At 54.9% G+C, this 19,301-nt stretch overlaps 5 protein-coding genes across 5 annotated transcripts; 2 read left to right on the top strand and 3 right to left on the bottom strand.

The window, feature by feature from the left end:
* Positions 1 to 3,381: 3,381 nt before the first annotated feature.
* BZA05DRAFT_394250 (uncharacterized protein) lies at positions 3,382 to 4,197 on the top strand. Its single transcript, XM_051483308.1, has one exon. The coding sequence runs from the start codon at positions 3,691 to 3,693 to the stop codon at positions 4,174 to 4,176; it is 486 nt and encodes a 161-aa protein (XP_051340947.1). The 5' UTR covers positions 3,382 to 3,690; the 3' UTR covers positions 4,177 to 4,197.
* Positions 4,198 to 4,322: 125 nt separating this feature from the next.
* On the top strand, positions 4,323 to 5,184 carry BZA05DRAFT_266006 (uncharacterized protein). The gene has a single exon (XM_051480181.1). The coding sequence runs from the start codon at positions 4,469 to 4,471 to the stop codon at positions 5,042 to 5,044; it is 576 nt and encodes a 191-aa protein (XP_051340946.1). The 5' UTR covers positions 4,323 to 4,468; the 3' UTR covers positions 5,045 to 5,184.
* BZA05DRAFT_266005 (uncharacterized protein) lies at positions 5,185 to 7,361 on the bottom strand. The gene is made up of 4 exons (XM_051480180.1): positions 6,789 to 7,361; positions 6,563 to 6,719; positions 6,031 to 6,509; positions 5,185 to 5,951 (listed from the first exon to the last, which is right to left on the bottom strand). The coding sequence occupies exons 1-4, from the start codon at positions 6,949 to 6,951 to the stop codon at positions 5,326 to 5,328; spliced, it is 1,425 nt and encodes a 474-aa protein (XP_051340945.1). The 5' UTR covers positions 6,952 to 7,361; the 3' UTR covers positions 5,185 to 5,325.
* A 6,092-nt stretch (positions 7,362 to 13,453) lies between these two features.
* Positions 13,454 to 14,367, bottom strand: BZA05DRAFT_417763 (uncharacterized protein; the record flags this gene model as incomplete). The annotated part of the gene is made up of 2 exons (XM_051485474.1): positions 13,454 to 14,038; positions 14,092 to 14,367. The coding sequence occupies 2 exons, from the start codon at positions 14,365 to 14,367 to the stop codon at positions 13,454 to 13,456; spliced, it is 861 nt and encodes a 286-aa protein (XP_051340944.1).
* A 1,182-nt stretch (positions 14,368 to 15,549) lies between these two features.
* On the bottom strand, positions 15,550 to 18,700 carry BZA05DRAFT_473044 (acetoacetyl-coenzyme A synthetase). The gene is made up of 7 exons (XM_051488041.1): positions 18,128 to 18,700; positions 17,964 to 18,065; positions 17,805 to 17,879; positions 17,245 to 17,741; positions 17,056 to 17,194; positions 16,336 to 17,002; positions 15,550 to 16,280 (listed from the first exon to the last, which is right to left on the bottom strand). Exons 1-7 carry the CDS (start codon positions 18,269 to 18,271, stop codon positions 15,778 to 15,780), a joined length of 2,127 nt encoding a protein of 708 aa, XP_051340943.1. The 5' UTR covers positions 18,272 to 18,700; the 3' UTR covers positions 15,550 to 15,777.
* Between the last annotated feature and the right edge of the window lie 601 nt (positions 18,701 to 19,301).

The raw sequence follows: 19,301 nt of genomic DNA, 5'->3' as shown, positions 1-19,301 counted from the left end.
TGCGCCAGTGCGCCACGTGCCATATTACCACCATGCCACCATGCGGCGTGCGCTCGCTCAGTCCCGCACGTCCGCATGCGAAGGAAGCAAAGCACATATGATATGTATGGTTTGCCTACATAGCAATGTCCACCCCGCGTGAACAGGACATTGCCACCTTCCCTTCGAAAACTAGTACATCGAATTTCCAGTCTGCAAGTAACTGAAGCACACCGCATACTGTCCCTTACTTCCCACATGGCGGTCATTTGTCCTGTACCTACCATAGAGTAAATTAGGTAGAGTAACTGGTGTATGTACATGTCGTCGGCCCTACCCGATCGATCGTCTCTCCCCGCATTCTCGTTCCTTCAACCCTGTTCGCCATAGTCCGGTCTGACCGTTGACGGTTGACGTGCCTGGCGGGTAGCTACATATAACTCCGGAGTCGTTCATCCGGAGGTACAGGTTCCAGGAATGGTTAAGCCGGTCGAGTGATCCCCGATGTTGAGCTGTAGAGCAGGTGATCCGTCATCGCACGCGGTCCGTTCTCCGATATTCCGGAGCGCTGGCTCAAAGGGCTTCGTTCATCGTGGACGACTTCATCGCATGCAGTCAGTCTGAATTCCCTTTTCTCGAGCTCGAACGGGAATCCCGATCCCACCATCCACCTTCAAGAACCCTTTTTCAAACGGCCTACTCTCCGTACTCGACTCGAACTCGAAGGAGAGATGAATCCCACGAAGCCTGACTCCTGGGTCTGAGTGTTTTTGAGTGGGAAATACTACTCGATACGCACCCGAGTAGGTACCACGGCTTAACTTGAAAATTGATTGGCCTACGGTCTAGTTCCCGGTCTACTTCCCGGTGCACGGTGCACGGCCACGGTGCACGGTGCACCCGGGACTCCGGCGCCGGGTGTTTGTACGGATATTTCGGAGCGGGGGGAAAACGGCTCCCACGTTGCACCCAGAAACCCGGGGTGCAGTCAAAAGTTCGGGTCTACTCACCGATGTGCATCACATGCATTCCGGACTTCCTGCCTGCCCGCCTGCCTGCCGGCCGGCCAAGAAGATGCCGGATACGAACAATTTATGCATCCCATTCCCCAAGCGCAAGCGCAAACCACGGCAAGATCGGGGATGCATGATGCACTGTACGTACTTTCACTCCCGTTACACCCAAAATCACCGCAAGATCGAGGATGAATTATGCGCTATACTTTTGCTCTCGTTACACCCCAAAGCCACCGTGAGATCGAGGATTATGCACTTTACTTTACTTGCGTTATCGCTGCACCCTCAGGCCAGCTCGCCAGTGCGTTTGCAAGTTGCATACTATGCATTACTGGAACTAGCAGCAACCTCCTGCGACTTGGCTGCCGGATCGATAGTAGATCGATACCCTCCGGTTGTGGGTGACTCGTAGCTGTTCCACGTTGTACCTAACACAACCCATCAGCCAGGCCTCAAATCAACTCTGACATCTTCGATGATCCTTCCGCCCATCTTACCGTATCACCACCGGCAGTCACATGTATCGCTTCCTCGATCAGCACCATTGCTACCATCTAGGCGCGGGCGAATACGAAGACCGCATGCACCCCAGGCCGGGCACAAGCTTTCCTTCCGCCATGAGTCTGAATATGCTTTGCCCTTGTAACTAAATGGACGGCCATGTTCCCGCCATGTTCCCGCCACGTTTAGGGTGCAGGAGAGTACTCTAGTGGCCCGGCAGTTGGTTGGATTACTAGCTGTAGCGGCTGTGAGCGTCCCCGCTGAATCGTCAACGGCTGCTAACCACTTGCTGTCGATATTGGATTGGTGGTAGGCAAGTATCCGTGTCGAGTGTTGGCGAGAAGTCACCCCGCTCAACCAGAATTCTCGGCCCTTCCGCATACATGTAGGTATCCCACAATGTTTGTCTGATCACATGTGGGCTTCCACCCTACGTTCTGGACCTATCCCTCACTCTCCAGCCAGCCAGAAAGACTGGATTTTATTATGGTGTGTTCTACGTTTCTGGATCATGCCCCAGATATCTTTTCTGCAGTCCAGAATCTAGATATCCAGCTCAATGCAGCGACCAACTTCATCCACCCACCCAGACAATCAACCAGATCTCCATGGTGAGCAGTGGAAACTGCAGCCTTGCGGAGGAGGTCGAATAGAGCAGATCCCACGTATGATATGATATGATATGATCTTCCGGTGATTACTAGATTGACCTATCGTCCAACGGTGTTTACAGCGAGCATGCTCTTCTGCAGACCTGCGGCAGTTAGTAGCCACACCCCCAGGCACATCGTACCAGCTTAGCTTGAAGACTTCATCTGCATCATCACATGGAGACCCCACCGAAGCTTCCCCGCCTCCATCATCCAACGTAGAAATCCCGCATACAGCATGCACCCCGGAGTCTCCAGGAACAGGAACAGGTCCTCCACGTGCACTACTTATGCCGCCGCTACCAATGTCTAATGTGCCACCCGTCGGCCGTTTACACCTCGATCTGCCACACCTGCCACGCCCACCACGTTTGCCACGTTTGCCACGTTTGCCACGCTCACCACGTTCTTCAAGTCCGTCTATACAGTGCATAAGCTGCATACAGTGCCTGCGGATGCATAACTCGAACGAGCCAATTGCATACACGCTCGCCATCGACGGTCGACCGGCCAGAACCCCAAATTCTAATATACGTCGTAACCAACTCGCAGTTCTGTCCGGCCGAAGACCGAGTATCTAGAATCCTGGATGGCGGGCTATAATCCCAAAGCTCCGGCTGTGAAGGCAAGGCGAATCATCATTCTCCGCGCGAGAGCAAGCGAAAAACCGCCTCGCCTTCAACCTCGATATATGCATAATATACGGGAACTATACCCGTGCTCTGTGCGTCACAGCGCCTCGCTCGGAGCTTCCACGGACCACATGCGATCGGAAACACGCGATTAATCTAGGGAACCGAGTCCCTAACTGGCAACCGCAGCGGGTACGACCCCCGCCTCCTCCACCCCGGATCCGCGAGCCAGGAGTGTGAGAGCCAGGAGTGTGAGAGCCCGCTTCGTTATCGCTCTACATACCATACTCAGATCTTGGATTGCAATTTGCAGTAGTGTTCTCCAGTGTATGCACTGATACGGCTAGTTAAAGTTAACCCCTCCCCGGCGTTCCCGCCGCGGACCAACTCGGCCACCCCCGACACCGACGCTGACGGGTGCTGAGTGTCGAGTGATCTCCAGTGCACTGCCTGGAGAGGCAGGTCTCCGGCACGGGTTGCCGGAAGGTCCAGCATGTGTTTTGAGGAGGGGGAGAGGGGGGCTGTGCTGGAGTATCGCACACGGACAGGTATGTAAGTAGGTGGCAGTTGCTTCGTTCAAAAGCTTCGATGTCCTACTTCCCTCCGCAAGTAACTCTCCACTCCTCGCTCGTCAGTTTTCCCACCCATGATACACCGGTACTACCTGGTAGACCTCGAGCCACAAGACCCTATCATATCAGACCAGTCTTATTTGCTTCTTTACTTCCCGCTCTGTCTCTACCATACCTCCACCTTGCCTTACCTTAGTCATTTACTCCAGTCCTCCTCAATCCAACCAGCCCTCTCCCCGTTGCAGCGGCAGTATCACGCATGCCACTGGCGAATCCTCACCAACTGCCTCATACCGTTTTTTCTGTGTCAAATGTTTAGACAACCTTTGTTAGGAGGGAAATGGGAAGTGGGAATACACTGTATGCTGCGAGATTCCTGATACTGTCGGAGTTTCTACTAGTTACACAGCTCACTACGCAATCCACTCGATTCCACTCGATTCCACTCGATTCCACTCGATTCCACTCACCAAATTCTTCCAGCTTTCGATATCACTCGTTTCCAACCTCTCTTCACCGGTCCGGATTTGCCCAAATTAATGCACTGCACTGCGGCAAATTTACAAGCGAAGGACATGCAGCGGATACATTCCAGCCAGCCCTCCACAGCCCTGCCCAGACCTGCCCTCCCTTTCCAGATGCGCAAACCGCAAGCGCGAGCGTGACGGAGGGGCGGAGTATGAACATTCCAGCCGACCCTGGCGGCAAATGCAAACGAGATGCGCTCAAACGCGCGATAATGCGACGAGTGAGAATTCCCGCCTCACAGTCGGGATATCGGTGGTGGTCGGCGACTCACTCACTCACTCACTCACTCGGGATGTAATTCATCCCTCCCTCCTTCCCTCCATCCCTCCATTTTCCCATGCCACATTCTGGTGCCAAACAGGATTTCTCCACCGGCCGACCGGGTCTTGAGCGTGTGTGCGTGTATGGAGGGTGTGAAGGGTGTATCCAATCAGTGCAACAGTAAACTGACATTCTCTCACCCTCATACCACCTCCGTTTCCCCAGTAACCCCTTGGCCCAGCCCCCGCCCGGATCCTATCCCGGCCCTTGCCCAGACCCTAGCGCGGACTCTACCCAGCCCGCTGCCCGGGTGATGCTAGTGAGGTCTCATGAAGGGCTTTGAATGGCCGCACAGTATGACGCTGGTGCGAAGGTGTCGATGGCGCGCTCGATGGCGCCTCTATGACGGAGCCTGTGCGGCCATGAGGCCCTGTCCATCTTCTCTGTTGTTTCTTCCTTCGTTCTCTCGTGTTCCCCGCTTCACCATCCTCATCCTCATCGTCCTCTTCTTCGCCATTTCATTGATTCAATCACTCCCATCATCGCCGACAACCGACTCGAAACGTAGGAGCATCAACGTCAACTCCTTCACTTTTTTCCATCGTTTGTTTCCGCTCACAGCACAGACAGTCCGAGTCACTTCGAATTCACAGTCACCACATCCAGCGAGCAAGTGTACGTTTCAACTCCGCGTTCCATTCCCTCTATTAATTCCTCCGCAAACTACCACTAATATCCACCCTATCTCCATTCCAGATGACTCCTCTCGCTCGCTCCGATCCAAAATCACAAACGGTACCTCAGACAACAGCAACGCCGGCTACAAGACGCACACAACAACACAACAACGCATATACAGTTCCTCCGTCCCTTTTATACAGCCTGCAGCATCCCAGAGACCGTGATCGAATTAGACCAGAACCCCCGCTAACCAGTACCCCCGCTAACCAGTACCCCCGCTGATCACAACCCCCAGATCAGAACCTCAACACAAACGTGACAAGCCACACAATGATATCAATAAGTACTTGAAGTGAAACGAAAAGCATGAAAAACCAAGTCACAAACTTGAATCGTAAAGTTATTTCGTTAGAAGAATGAAACAGAAGAAAGAACAAGAAGTGAAAATCCCCTCCGCCCAGTTCCCAGCCTAGCAGATACCCCCAACCTATCCGTCAGAAGCTCCCTAGTTGCGGTGGGCGTGACGCTTTCCGTGGTTGTGGAGGTGACGCTTAGCGTAAGCCGTCTCGTACACGGGGGCTGCGGTCACCGTCTTCACCGCTGCGGGCGCCTTCACGGTGGTCGTGGTCTTCACATGCTTGTACTCGTACTCAGTGACAGTGATGATGACAAGGTAAGGGTCGTCGTTCTCGACAACCTCGGTCTCCTCATCCTTGCCGACGGACTCGTCGTCGTCGAGGGTGGGGTACGGGCTGGCGGTAGCCGCGGCAGTGGCAGTGGTCGCGGCGGCGGTCTCGACGGACTCGGTCGAGTAGGCCTTGGTGGAGGTGGACTTCGCGGTGCTCTTGGTCTTGGAGGACGAAACGACCGAAGTGTCATCGTCGCACGAAGAGTTCACGACGGATCCATCGGCGGCGCGAAGGTTGTTGCAGCCAGGTAGCTTGGCCATCGGGCCCCAGACGTCCTCGTGAATCTCAGGCTCAATCGTGCATGCGCTGTACTCCTCGACAGTGTTGAAAGTAAACTCTCCACACTTCTCAACAACACCGGAAGGGTCGGTGCAGGTGTTGATGGCACGCTCCAGAACGTCCTGCTGCCATCCGTTGAAGAAATCACCATGACCGCCATCACCTGATCAGGGAGGTTAGCTTGTGTATCCGGAGCTCGCAACGGGTGATGATCCATGTTGCAAAAAGGGGGGAGTAGCTACCATCCTGGTCGCCGTGAGAAAACACGAACTGGCCACCCTGTCCGTAGAAGGCATCTACGTTCCAGATGGTCTCGAAGAAGAGCGAAGGCACACGGACGGGGAATCCATCGGGACAGTCACCGTCGTCCATGGTGCTGGGGTAAGCCATGTGCGACCTGTGATCAGAGGAGTCCGAGTTCTTTCCATCCCAGCAGCTAGGAAAGAAGACTTCCGCGCGGAGACCATCGGGGCAACGGCGATCTTGCGGGATCCTGGCCAGACCCAGAGCGGCCTCGGCGGGAGCAGCGTAATTAAGGCAATTGTATCCGATAGCCTTCTGTCTCAGGAAGCTCTGGTCCGTCGAGAGGCCAAGGTTGGCCCACTCGGACTTGGGGGTGTCCGCGTACTGTGAGATGTTGTAAGTCACCGAAGAGTCACCCGCGATGATGCGCAGATCCTCTGGGAAGACCTGGACATTCTCTCCACGCTGGAGGTAGTAGCTGCGAGCCGAGGTCAGCATGGCGAATGAGATTTGTGAGCGAGATGCACATACACAAGCATTCCTCCGGTCTGGTTGACCGCGGTAAACATTCCCTCGGGACTCTGCCAGTACAAGTTGGGAGTCCAGTAGGCCGAGTTGTCCTCCTTGACGGAGCAACTCGTGCAGGTGGACGCACGCATGTCGGCATTAGTAGCATCCTTCGAGAAACCTGCAACGAAACGCATCAGAATTCCGAATCTCGACGGGGATTTTTGTGGGACGGAGCCGAGTTACTTACCGTTACCGCCGTGGATCGTATGCACGTGCTTCGCGATCACTCCGGGAGTGTCGATGGGATCCACTCGCTCCAAGGCGAGACGCTGCCTGCAGGGGAGACGCCAAAAGGCGCTCGCCTCCAGGGCGAGGAGCGAGACGGCCAAGAAGATTGACTTGGAGTACATCGTGTTGTTGTTACTCTGTGTTTTCGTTTCGTGCGCGAGATGGCCGAGGCGGATTGTCTAGGTATTTTTGAAGAGAGCGTGGTGGTGGTGAAGGGCGTTGTTTTGAAAAGAATGACTGCAGTGAGAGATGTTTTTTTTTCGCAGCGAAGAAAAGACTGGGGGAAGCGATAGGGAGAAGGAAGAGAAGAGAGGAATCGCGACAAGGAAGAGGGGGAGGCTGCCGTAATATGGGGAGGGGAGAAAGGTGTCGCGCTGCGAAAAGATTGTGGGTTGCAAATGAAGATACCCGGTGAGGGAGAAGGAATGTATGGATGAGGAAAGGAAGAGGAAGGAGAGAAGAGAGGAAAGAAGAAGAGGAGGAGGAGGAGGAGAGCGGTAGTGGGCGGCAGTGAGGTGTTCGACTAGGCAAGTTCGTATCGGGTACCTGCTTGAAAGCAGCAAGGCCTGGGGCCGGGGGTGGGGAGGTTAAAGTGAAGGGTGGGTGGACGACTTTGGGGGGGTGGGGTCGCGAATGAGTTGGAATGGCCAGTACCGCCGGTTGCGTTGCGCTGCGCTCCAGCTAGCAGAGGCGCATCTTGGACTGGCCATCGTCCACGGCCGCTTCGCAGTGACTACGGTACTCTAGTGTAGATGCCGTACTGCTGCTGCTCGTCGCATACCTCTCTGCTTCTCCACCTACCATCCATTGGAGAGTCTGCGCATTGCGTTCTAGACGCAAAACACAACCCTCTACTCTATTGCCCATCCCATCCCAGCCGTCGTGTGTACCTGCCTGGGACCTGGGTGGTGCCTGCTCTCTTACGCCAGTCATCTACCGGCACTCTACTCTGTGTACCTAGAAACTCTCCTCTGCTCTGGCTACTCTAAATCCCCCGTCTGCGCAGTCAGCCATCCAATAAAAGAATCCTTAGTTAAGAGTCTCCTCTCGATTCCTCACCCCTCGTCGCGTCTTGACTAACGAACTGTGTAACCCGCTAGAACCAGGGAGTGGCATCGTCGTGAACCCGACTCTTCGTCGACCGCGGACATCCTCGCAGCGAGCAGCGAGCGAGCGGCTGGGAACTTTGGAGGAGACGAGAGGAGAGCGAAGGCGAAGAGACCGGCTTCATGAAACCTTCCCATCAGGGGGACAGGACCAGGCATCACCAGGCATCACCATCATCATCATCGTCACCATCGCACGCAAGGGAGGAGACAGGGCATGCATGCGGGCAGCAGCAGCAGCAGCACACACCCACACACACACACAACAAAAAAAAACCTCCGTTGTCTTTCCGAAACACGATCCCAGTATGGCGTCAGGTCCCGGTCAGCGCTGATTGGCCAAAACAACCGCCAAATTACCGGGGACCTGGGATCATCGCGTACCCGGTAAGACAAGCGGCGACGATCCTTGATGCTATCTCGACGTTGATGGCGAGGAGGAGGAGGGAGCGCGAGATGGAGAGACTCTTTGATACTGTGGCTGCGGAGCCTGCGTCGTGTCGTCAGCAGCCGGCCGAGATCGGGGGGCGCGAGCGGGATGGCTAGTTGGTGCGGAAGATGTCGAAACAAAGAACGGGACACACCACGGAGCGAGCCAGAGAGAATCGGCTGTGCGTCTGCGCCTCCGACTCTCCCATTCTCCGTCGTGATTGGCCGTTGATTCAAGCTCCAATCGCGTGCCCACATACATTAGCTAAGTGCTTAGCCACTCTTCTACTAGTAAACCTTCTCAACCCCCTCTTTCTAACCGCTCTGGTGATGCTGATGATGCGTGCCAACACATGCGTAGCCCGTGTCTTAAAGGCAAAAGGCAAGACAACTCTTATCATGACTGGCGACGCTGCTGCTGCTGCTGGCTCTGTGCCGCACCGTACCGCACGGCCTTTTATTTTATTTTTCTCGTCCGCCCGTACCAGGAATTGCCAACCCTCCGTTCGGAAATAACCAACCAGAGTCCAGACACTCTACTTCAATGCCAAACCAAACCAACACAACACAAATCAAACTGCCATCGTCATCGCCATCGTCACCAGCACCATCGTGAGTTTGTCCCCCGTTACTCGACATGTCAGCGAGCCCGTGCGACTTCTGCCGATCACGCGGACACAGAGTAATTCAACCTGCACCTACCCATCTTCATCCGCCCGGGCAAACCCACCCTCGCCGCCCCAGCGTGAGCCGTGATGAGATTGGTTTGATTTCGTCGTTCCTCCGAAGGCTAGGGAGTCGGCTAGGCACTACATAGAGTACTATACAATAGTTTCGCAGCCTTCAGGCTTCACCCATCCCATCAGCCTCGCCGACGCTCGCACGTGCATCAGCATCATCCTCTTGGTGGATTCTGCGGAACATGCGGTAGAGTAGAGTACTCTAGATAACTAGTGCCCGGCACGCTATGGATCCCATCCACTCTCGCCGACCCGCCTCGGTTACTGGCTAGCTTAAAAAGGAAGGCCCCCACCCCCGGTCCTGGAGAACCATACTCTACTCTACGAGGGCTCATGCTATATACCCTCAATTTCCCTCAGGCAGGCTCCAGATGCGACGATGCGACGATACAAGGCAAGGCAACGAGCGAGGACACGGAATTCGGAGGGGGGTTGAGGGGGATGAGGGGGATGCTGGCGTGTTACGAGTGTTGCGGCGAGTGATATATTATTCGAATCGAAGTGTGATACGAACCTCGACGCCGCACGGGGGCCATTTACTCTACTCTAGAGTATCAATCCAGGCCGACCGTTGCTCTATCATTGTAATTGATTGCCCACCGTCCACCGTCCACCGTCCACCGTCCACCGTCCACCGTCCACCGCCCACCAACCGGTGAGTCCAACCCAACCCGTATCATATCCTATCCTGATTCCTGCCTTCCTTCCTTCCTTCCTTCATCTGAGATGAGAATCATCTCAGCACTCTACATCTAACTCCCATGCATATCCATTCAATCCACGGTCAGGCCGCCGCCGCCACTACCTACCCTTCTCTTCTATCAGGGGGGCGGGGAAGGGGTGGAAGAGCTTGAATCGGCCGAGCTTTGATTGGGGATGATGTCGGTTCAGCGGCCGGACGGCCACCGGGTATGTAAGTACTTAAGTACCTATCTGCGAGGGCGAGGGACTCGGTCCCCCTCCTCTCGCCAATCTACATGGGCCCGACACCCCGAGTTATCCGCAAAGAAGCGGCGGGGGGGAATGGCGCTACTCTGCGGGAAAATGGCAGGATTTCCTTTCCTTCCCAGCTTGATCGTGGGTGGCGTACGCGGCACTTTGCAATGAAGAGCTATGGAGAGTGCAACGAATGCAACGAACCATCCCCCTATCTATCGAACGCGTACGCCGCAAGCGCGCGAGTGGCCTATCGTATGGTAGAGTACATTGGTATAACTATCACCACTCCCCCCCGCCCCTGAATCGTCCGGGAAGTCTTGTTGCTACTATACCTGCCTGCCTGCCTGCTTGTCTGCCTGTGGCCTGTATATATCCCCGCATCGGACGAGGACCGGATATGTGGGACGTGGGATATGGGATGTGGGATGGATTCTGGAACGGAGACGGGGGATGGACGGGGGGATGAAAAAGCTTGGTCTGGGTATCCCGGCACCGAAGGGATAGGCTTTAATATGGTATAGATAGATACTCCACCAAGTATGGGCCTATCGGTACTGAGAGCTGTGGGTAGGGAAGGGTTCCAGAGTGCTGTAGAGGAGTATGGAGGAGTATTGGTATGGCATACCAAGGACGCATCCAATATCTTTGAGGCGGAGGGGGTTTTGGAATACCAACAATAGGTATGCACAGCGGTGGCGGTATCTACGGTCTACCTATCCTCCTATCCACCTATCCAGATATCCTCCTATCCACCTATCTCTATACTATATAGATAGATACCCCAGGTAGACTCGGGCCTTGATGCCAGTCTCGTGTGTTGCCCTTGTATTTTCAGTCTCTTGTGATGCCCTTGTATTGCCCTGTTGCCCTTATTATGGCCCAAATCAGCCCAACTCAGCAAATATACAATCTTTATGCCCGCTGCGCACTTTGTTTCCGTTTCCGATCCTGCAGAATGAATGAACGAATACCTACCTACCCAGTTACACGCATGCTACACGCATGCGCCGCCGTATTTTTGGATTCGTCCCACAGTCAACCGCCGCTGTGATCCGGCCATACATAGGAAATCTAGCCTCTGCCCAGTGCCACCTTCACTTAAAGTATGGGGTTCTATGCCTTGAGCGTGCGCACGGCGTAGGTATCGTATCATCGTATGTAGAGCTAGAGGGGCTAGAGGGGTTGTATTTAGTATCGACTCCCCTCCCCCGTAAGGTTTAGGACTCCAAGCGGTTCTCTTCAGAGTACCTCGAGTACCTGGAGTATAGATATCGGCATTGATAGAGTACGGGATGGGGTACGGGCTTCGATCCGGCATATACATGGGGGATCACTCGCCACTCGCCACTCGCCCCCCAGGTACAGGTCCCAGGTACATACCGTGTGTACATACCGGTACCGTAGATAGGTGCCGTACTGGTACGGCGCAGACCAGGCAATAGTACCGGTAGGATCGCCTTACCGGTAGTCTACCGAACTACTTACCGACTTACTTACCGAACTTACCGTACTATGCAGTAATATACAGTAGAGTAGATATGCCGTAGATAATAAACCACTGTTCTCTCCCCCTTCTCCCCTCTCCCCACTCCCCACTCACTATGGGATTGTATTTAGGATCGTGTCCGGTTCTACCTATATCTGCATCGACACGGCCTTCGATCCGGCACCGCTGCACTGGGGGTCACTCGCCACTCGCCACTCGTCCCCCAGCTCCAGGTGCCGTATTGGCACGGCACGGACCCGGCAATAGTACCGGCAGGATCGCCATACCGGTCGGTAGTCTACCGACTTATCTACCGTACTATTCAGTAGAGTAGACAGGCCGTATGCGAGAATAAATCGGTGTTCTCTCTCCCCCCCCCCCCCCACCACCACCACCACTATCTCACACCATACCTCACCACCCCCCACGATTGTCGCCGTTACTGTTACTAGTGATGGATAGATATATAGATAGGAATGTCCGGAAGCGGAACCAGTGTTCTGTGGTCAGTGTTCGCTGGTCTGTAGTCAGTGCTCAGTGTCGGTGAGGTGGAAGGGTCGGCAGCGCAACATCTCGACAAGACCAGCCATGCCCAACCCGACCCACCAGCCGTGCCCGACCTGCCCGACCCGGAATAGAGCGTTCGAGCTGAGTCACAACACGGTATGGAAGGCGCAGCCGGATCCCCTCTTCTTTCCCCTCTTCTCTCCCATTCCCTCCCCTCTTCGTTGTGGCCACCGGCGGGGTTTGGCGAAGCGCCGGTGGCTTGTGTTTCGGGCGTGGCGTGCATGAGTGCGACGACGAACTCGTGCCGATTGGCCGTGCCGGTTGGTCTCGTGCCGATTGGACAGGACTCGGAATCATGCCTCGCTTTTTGAAATTTGTTCCGAATTTGTCGGAGAATTACGCCTCCGCCGCCGCGGATCTTGGGGTCGGTGGTGATGTCATAGGTAGATCTTTCTGCTCCCCTGCGTTTCTGCACCGTGGGTCTGCACCGTTATTGGTAGATCCGCGATGCACACAATATGATGTGAAACAAAATGCGAGTGATTGAGAGTGTTGAACTCCACATTTCCATTCCGTCCGTTTTCTCCGTCGCTTTCTACCGTACCGTATTCTACTACTATGTATACTTTCAGGTACCCATCGGAATCATCATCATCACCATCATCATCATCGTCACCATCACCATCACCATCCCCATCCCATCCACATCTCAGTCTACCGAAAAACGAACAAGCAAACAAACAAACAAACAAAACAGAAAAGAAAAGAAAGCCATTGTTGAAATGCCAGACACAAGCAGAAAAAAAAGAAATAACAGTATGTGAAAATTTGAAGAAGAAAAAAAAGAAAAACGGGTAGAAAAGGAAAGAAACAAATTTTCAAAGCGCACCGGAGCTCATGCCGATGAAAAGAAACAGGAAAAAAAGGCCATTGTTGAAAAGTCTGAACAGAGCAGTATAAAAGTGTGTAAAATGTAAAAAATTTAAAAGGTGAAGAAGAAAACAAGAGAAGAAAAGAAAAGAAAAGAAACAAAGGATTCTCAAATCGCACCGGAGCTCATGCCGATGAAAAGACAAAGGAAAAAAAGGAAAAGATGAAAGGAAAAAAAAGAGAAAAGGGTAAAATATCCCCCTCGGTCGGTACACCGAATCTGAAACTGATCCGATGCCTGATGTGCGAAGCCGAAGCCGACGACCGATGTCAATGTCCGATGCTCGGTGCCGTGAGACGCCAATCCAGGAAATGGAAGGGAGTAGAGAAGAAAACCGCCGTAGAAAAACCACCGGAAAAAAAACAATCGCTGTAAAGGGTGTGTTGAACATCCTGCCGTAAGTATGTGCCACTTGCCCACTCGCCACTGCTTCACAAAACCTCACCCGCATCCCCCAGAAGCCTCGTTTTTTTTCTCGTCCCCAACTCAGGCCTGAATAACCCGCCCATTATCCAGACGCCACCATCTGCCCTCTCTCTTCTCCGTACAATCCATCCAAGCCATACCCACGTATGTGGTACTCCTGATGTACGCGCCATCCGCGGTCCTGAGGCGTATGATCTCTCCGTCCGAGAACTTGAGAGCGATGACACCCTGGGGCTGCACCTGGGGGCTGGGCCGATTCCCCTGAAAGAGGAAGGTGCCGTCGAGGGCGACCTGGGTGCTCTGGGTGCTCTGCGGGGCCACGAATGTAGTGGAGAGCGTGTTCGTCTGCATGGGTCCGAGAGTAGTGGGAGAGCTGGCGGTATCGGCGGGGAGGTACGTCATGGTGAGGTATGGACCGTCGTGGGCTGCGCACGTCGAGCTGCCGGTCTGGGGTGCTCGGGCGGAGGTGATCACCGGCATCCTCAGCGCGTTTCCTGACGGTGTCGAGATGATGCGCGGCGAGGGCTGGACAGGCGGTGCGGGCTGAGCGGGCGGTGCCTGGGGCGAGCAAACGACGATCGGGATCGAGAGCGAAGTCGGAGGAGGCGGCAAGGCCGGCGCTGAGGGAGGAGCGGGGAGCGCTGGCTGTTGAGGGGCGATGAGTGGGGAATAAACTGGGGGGGTTCACCGTAACTAACCTGACGCGGCACGTAATTGTACCGTGGGCGGTACTCGTAGGAATAGTAGTTATTCTCGTTCTCGACGTTATTCTCCTGAATTAGACGATTTTCATGGTAGCGGCGGTGAGCAGATCTGTGTCGGTGATGTGTTCTTCTGCTCAGGTAGTCGGCGAGAGCAGCTTGCCGACGATCCTCGAGAGCAGCTTGCTGACCACCCTCGAGAGCAGCTTGCTGACCACCCTCGAAGATCTCCTCCTGTATCTCAATGATGCGCCCGGTCTGTACGGCACCCATTGTGGCTTCTGGTGCGTTCGAGGCTGTGGGTCGTGATCGTTTTTGTGTCGTGGGGTGTTCTGGGTTCTGTGAGTATAGCGGGTGGGGTGGGTCGAGCTTTCAGAGTATCAGAGGAGAAGAGTAGGTATGTGGTGGGATGGATAGAAGCTGGTGTGATGGTCGAGCTCTCAAAGTATTAGAAGAGAAGGGGTGTGGAAGGATGGAAAGAAGCGGGTGTGATGGTCGAGCTCTCAGAGTATGAGCAGAGAAGAGATGGTATGAGGATGGATGGTTGGATGGAAAGAAGCAGGTGATGTGGGTGGTTCCCTCGAAGTATCACAAGGGAAGCTACGTGGAAGGATGGAAAGACAGATTCATTGTTGTGGTCTTGCTATTGTCGTAGCAAACACATGCACGCATCGTCACTCATCGCACGGAACTAGTCCGTGCACCGCACCGAAAGGAAACCCTACGTAAAGCCCTAAACCCTGTCACCTGATGCCGAATCCTGTATAGGGCTTCCTCTACAAACTTTCCGTCGGGTTTGGGCTCCGTGCATACATTATTTCTCCCGAATGAGGCATCGCCTACGACTAGGCGGCCAATCGATGAGGCGGTAAGATCGCAGGTAACTACGGTAACAGCCCGCCGCGGTGGGCAGCGCTACACCGCCCCGCAAGCACGGTGCAAACGCTGGCCCGTGCACAATCACGGGTCGGCGGATTGGTGCCTCCCTGAACCGCGGGTTGCTACGTTTAACACATCATAGTCAAGATGGGTAGGAAATATAGGACACGAACTCGGATTCGTCTCGTACAGTTCATGTGCGATTTTACTACTTCTTGCTTCGTATCTGATAACGATAACTCCCATCACTCTCCAAAAAAAAACTTCTTACAGGAACTGTGCTATTTCCGCCGACCGAGTGAGACCTATGACCGAACCTCCAAGTCCAAGCCCAAGTCCAGCCCTACCGTAGTTATCCCCGTCTCCGCACCCGCCTCGCATTTTCTACATTTTTCCATACGCCTTACATGTTATCGTATCATGCGGAATATAAAATAAAAAACAAGGATTGCCATCACCTCGCCTACGGTACGGGCGTCGGGCGGGGTCTGCGGGATTCTCCACGCTGCAGCACGCGATGATGATTGTGACACGAGTTTCTCGGCCGAGACGTTAGGCAAAAATATTACGCCAAATCCTACGTACATCTACTGTCCCCCACCCCGCAACCTGCAATCCACAACCCGCAACACAACCCGCAACACAACCCGCAATTATGAGCAACCTGCTCCTTCTGCTTCCCGAGAATTTGCATTCATCTCTCCCTGCCCAAAAAAACCCAACGAAATGACCGAAACGAAAAACGAAAACCCCGTCTATCTACACATCCCATCCCATCCTCTCCCTCCCCCACTTTTCGAGTACCTACAGCCTGGCCATACCCTGCGTCGCGGCCCTCTCAATATCGACAAACTGATAGTAGTACTCGAGACTCTCCGGATTCCTCAGTGTAGCGCTGGGGACAACCCTCTTTCCGCAGAGGATCTGTTTTACGGGGAGCTCGACCTTCTTGAAGTTGATAGTGGTAGGGATATCCGGGGTCTCAAAGATATATCTCGGGACGTGTCTCTTGCTGAGGCCCTTTCCGATAGCCGCCTTGATGCGCTTGACCAGGCTGGGCGTAAACTTCTGCCCCGGCTTCATCAGCAGGAACAGCACCACCTGCTCGTCGAGGTCTTTGGGCCGCCGCTGGCCCACCGCGATCGAGTCGGCGATCTCGGACGAGAACTGCGCGTCGAGTACGGAGTACAGCTCCGACGAGCCGAAGCGCACGCCCGAGGGGTTGAGCACGCCGTCGGCGCGGCCGAGCATTACCAGCGCGTTCGAGCGGGGGTGGATCATGGCGAAGTCGCCTTGGGTCCAGACATCTGGTGCGACTGTTAGTATCGGAGTGGGAGGGAGAAAAAGCGGAGGGATGCTCACTGTCGTATTTCGCGAAGTAGCTGTTGAAGTACTGCTTTGCTCCTTCTTTGCCCCAGAACATGACCGGCATAGTGGGGAAGGGTTTAGTCACCACCAGCTCGCCGGGCTCACCGGAGGCGCAGCGTCGACCGCGGACCACCTGTCCCTCGATGCTGTCGACGAGCGCGTACACTTCCGTCGCTATACCTGCGTTCAATCCATGGCACCCGCCGGCATACAGGGGCGAAAATGTGTTGGCGATTGCAAGGGCGCCGTTGATGTCGGTTCCGCCGGTGATATTGGAGAGCTGAGCGGTGGGAGGGAATCCAACGTCGTAGAACCATTCGAACAACGAGGTCGAGAGCACCATTCCGGTGCTGGTGACCACGCGAAGGTTGGAGAGGTCCGCAAGCTCTCGAGGAGCGAACCCACGGAGCTGTAGCTCTTGGAAGTACTTTGGAGAGCTACCGAGGTGGGTGACCTTGAGATCTCCCATAAGGCGGATGAAGGCTTCCGGTCCGGGCTGGAAGGGCGAGCCGTCATAGAGGACGACATGAGCACCGACGAGAAGGGTGTTGACCTGTACTAGGTACATAATCCAGCCAGTGGTGGTGTACTGAAGGTAGGTGCTGTCACTGTCGACACGGTGGTGGAGCCATTGTTCTTTCCTCATGTTTAATGCTGAACCCTACTGGAGTTTAGTTCTACTGCTCCTCGAGATGGGGGTAATGCGCAACTTACACCTCCACAGTGCACGATGCATTTGGGCTTTCCAGTAGTGCCCGACGAGTATGCGATGAAGAACGGGTGTCGGAAAGGGACACGCTCCAAGATCAACTCCTTGGCTGTAGCCTTCTCCATAAAGGTGGCCAATGTCTGACTGCATCTCGCTGTCAGCAATCATTCACTCGCCTCCAGGTTTGATCTTACCATCTCGGAACCGCGCTGATATCGACAGGCTCAGCAAACCGGGGAAGCGAAATCATGCCCTTGAACTCCTTCACCGACTCCATCCCCTCGACAATCTCCGTCATCTTGGGCCTCAGATCCGTCTTCTTCCTGTTGTAGACAGCATAGTCGTCCATGAAGATGTACATTGGCTCAATCTGCAGCATGCGGTCGAGGACACCCTTGGCGCCCATATCCGTCGCCGAGCTGGAGTATATCGCGCCGATCGCCACCGTCGCCAGGAACACCGCCAGCGCATCCACCGAGTTCGACACCACGCCGGCCACGCGGTCGCCCTTGCGCACGCCGTGGGCCCGCAGTGCCTGCGTGAGGTGGCCAACTTGCTGCCGCAGCTGCCCCCACGTTACTTTGTACATTTCCGTGCCGCCCTCGCGCACAGATGTCAGTGCGACCTTGTCATCCTCCTTGCCGATGGTGGTGATGTCCAGTGGGCCTTTGGGGCCCTTGGTGAACAGGAGCTAGCGGGATGTCAGTGGCCGACCACAACGGGGATGCAAGTAGGCCATCATGAGGGTACGCACCAGCTCGGTGAAGTTGAGTTTGACGCCCGGGAACCAGTCGGGTATGCTGTCGATCCGCGCGGTTTCATCGACGACCTAGACACATCAACATCAGCATTGACACTCCAAGCTCCTTCCAGCTCCACCACCCCTCATCCGGACGGACGGACGGGTACGCACACTTGTCCACGCCCCCTCATGGATCATCCCAACGTTCTCCCATATATCGCCCCAGAACGCGGCCAGATTATCGACGGACCACTTGTGAATATCATCGGACGTCTGTTTCACGGACCCAGATCAGCACCCTTCTCACGCTCTCCGACGCCGGGAGTGCCACACACCTGCAGGTCCACGCCATGTCTCGCATTCGTCTGTTTCCGGAACACCTCCATATTCGTCGACTTCGGATCCGGGTGTCTCCAGAGCTCTCGTGGCATCTCGTATTCGGCCGCCGCCTCGGTGTTGAGTTCGGCCTGTGATGCCATGTTTTTTGTCGATTGGGATCGAGATTGCGGCTGCGATTAAGACAATAGGGGTTACACGAGCTGATTCTAGTAGGGTGGGAGTGTGTGTGTGCGTGGGTGTGTGAAAGGAGGGAGAGCTCGACGGAGGAGAAAGAATTCCTTGGGATAACAACTACTAGGTATCAAAGACGGACGACCACGACCACGTTGTTGAAGTTAAATAGAGAGCTTTCTTTCTATGGGCTTTATTGACGGAAGCTACCGAGAAGGTGGTGGTGGTAGTGGTGGTGGTGGGGTTCGCTGTCGATGCCTCTTGCTACCCAGCGTGCGCGCGGGTACACTTTATTTACCGAGGTGGCCTGGTTGTGGTGGACCGTGGTGGAGGCGGGGCCGCGACTTCCTGAACATTCTTCGCTACGGTAAGGCTGGTTGGTTGGTTGGTTGGTTGGTTGGGTTGCCACTTGCTGGGGCTGCTGTCGGGCTGGGCCGGCTATGTAGATGCTAGATAAGTAGAGTAGCTGATAAATGACAGCTCTTCGCCATCGACTGTCGACTGTCCCGTAGGAAACAGACGCGGAGAAGGTGGAGAAGCTGAAGAGCTGGAGGCGGGCAACGCTACCGGTATGTAGAGTAGGCGTCCTATGCGGCTGAAGCGGTGCAACGCAACCGTCAACGAACAAAGACCAGCAACGGGATCCAACAGGGCGGCCGGCCACTGGAAGCAAACGCTACCATCCGAAGCTGTGAAGTATGTAGAAATTGGCAGGGCGTCGCGAAGCACGTTGCACCATACTGGTATTTTGTGCTTGCCGATTCTTCAGCGACAATCATCAGGGAATAGCTATCTAGATTCTAGGTATCTATCTCGAGCCCACCAGCTATGAAGAGAGGTAATCAAGTATCGCGCGAGCCACAGCACAGCACAGCACAGCTCTGTCCAACACCCTTTCCTCAGCCTGCCCGCGTTACCAGTCCAGTGCATTGGGCTCCGTCCCCATCGGCTTCAGCGGCACCACCGGCACCACCCCCGTCTGCCGCCGTAATTGCACCC

Source organism: Tricharina praecox (genome assembly GCF_024521635.1).
Source record: "Tricharina praecox strain CBS 144465 chromosome Unknown BZA05scaffold_8, whole genome shotgun sequence".
Taxonomy (NCBI): Eukaryota; Fungi; Ascomycota; class Pezizomycetes; order Pezizales; family Pyronemataceae; genus Tricharina; species Tricharina praecox.
This window is presented reverse-complemented; position numbering and strand designations above follow the sequence as displayed.

Bases quoted from the DNA above. Each gene is read 5' to 3' on its own strand.
- BZA05DRAFT_266006 (XM_051480181.1), top strand. From the start codon at position 4,469: ATGAAGGGCTTTGAATGGCCGCACAGTATGACGCTGGTGCGAAGGTGT.
- BZA05DRAFT_266005 (XM_051480180.1), bottom strand. From the start codon at position 6,951: ATGTACTCCAAGTCAATCTTCTTGGCCGTCTCGCTCCTCGCCCTGGAG. The intron at 6,720-6,788 runs GTAAGTAACTCG...GTTTCGTTGCAG, and splicing joins TACGATCCACGGCGGTAACG to GTTTCTCGAAGGATGCTACT. The intron at 5,952-6,030 runs GTAGCTACTCCC...CTCCCTGATCAG, and splicing joins TTCTCACGGCGACCAGGATG to GTGATGGCGGTCATGGTGAT.
- BZA05DRAFT_473044 (XM_051488041.1), bottom strand. From the start codon at position 18,271: ATGGCATCACAGGCCGAACTCAACACCGAGGCGGCGGCCGAATACGAG. The intron at 18,066-18,127 runs GTGTGTGGCACT...TCCGTGAAACAG, and splicing joins GACATGGCGTGGACCTGCAG to ACGTCCGATGATATTCACAA. The intron at 17,742-17,804 runs GTGCGTACCCTC...ACATCCCGCTAG, and splicing joins AACTCAACTTCACCGAGCTG to CTCCTGTTCACCAAGGGCCC.
- BZA05DRAFT_394250 (XM_051483308.1), top strand. From the start codon at position 3,691: ATGGGAAGTGGGAATACACTGTATGCTGCGAGATTCCTGATACTGTCG.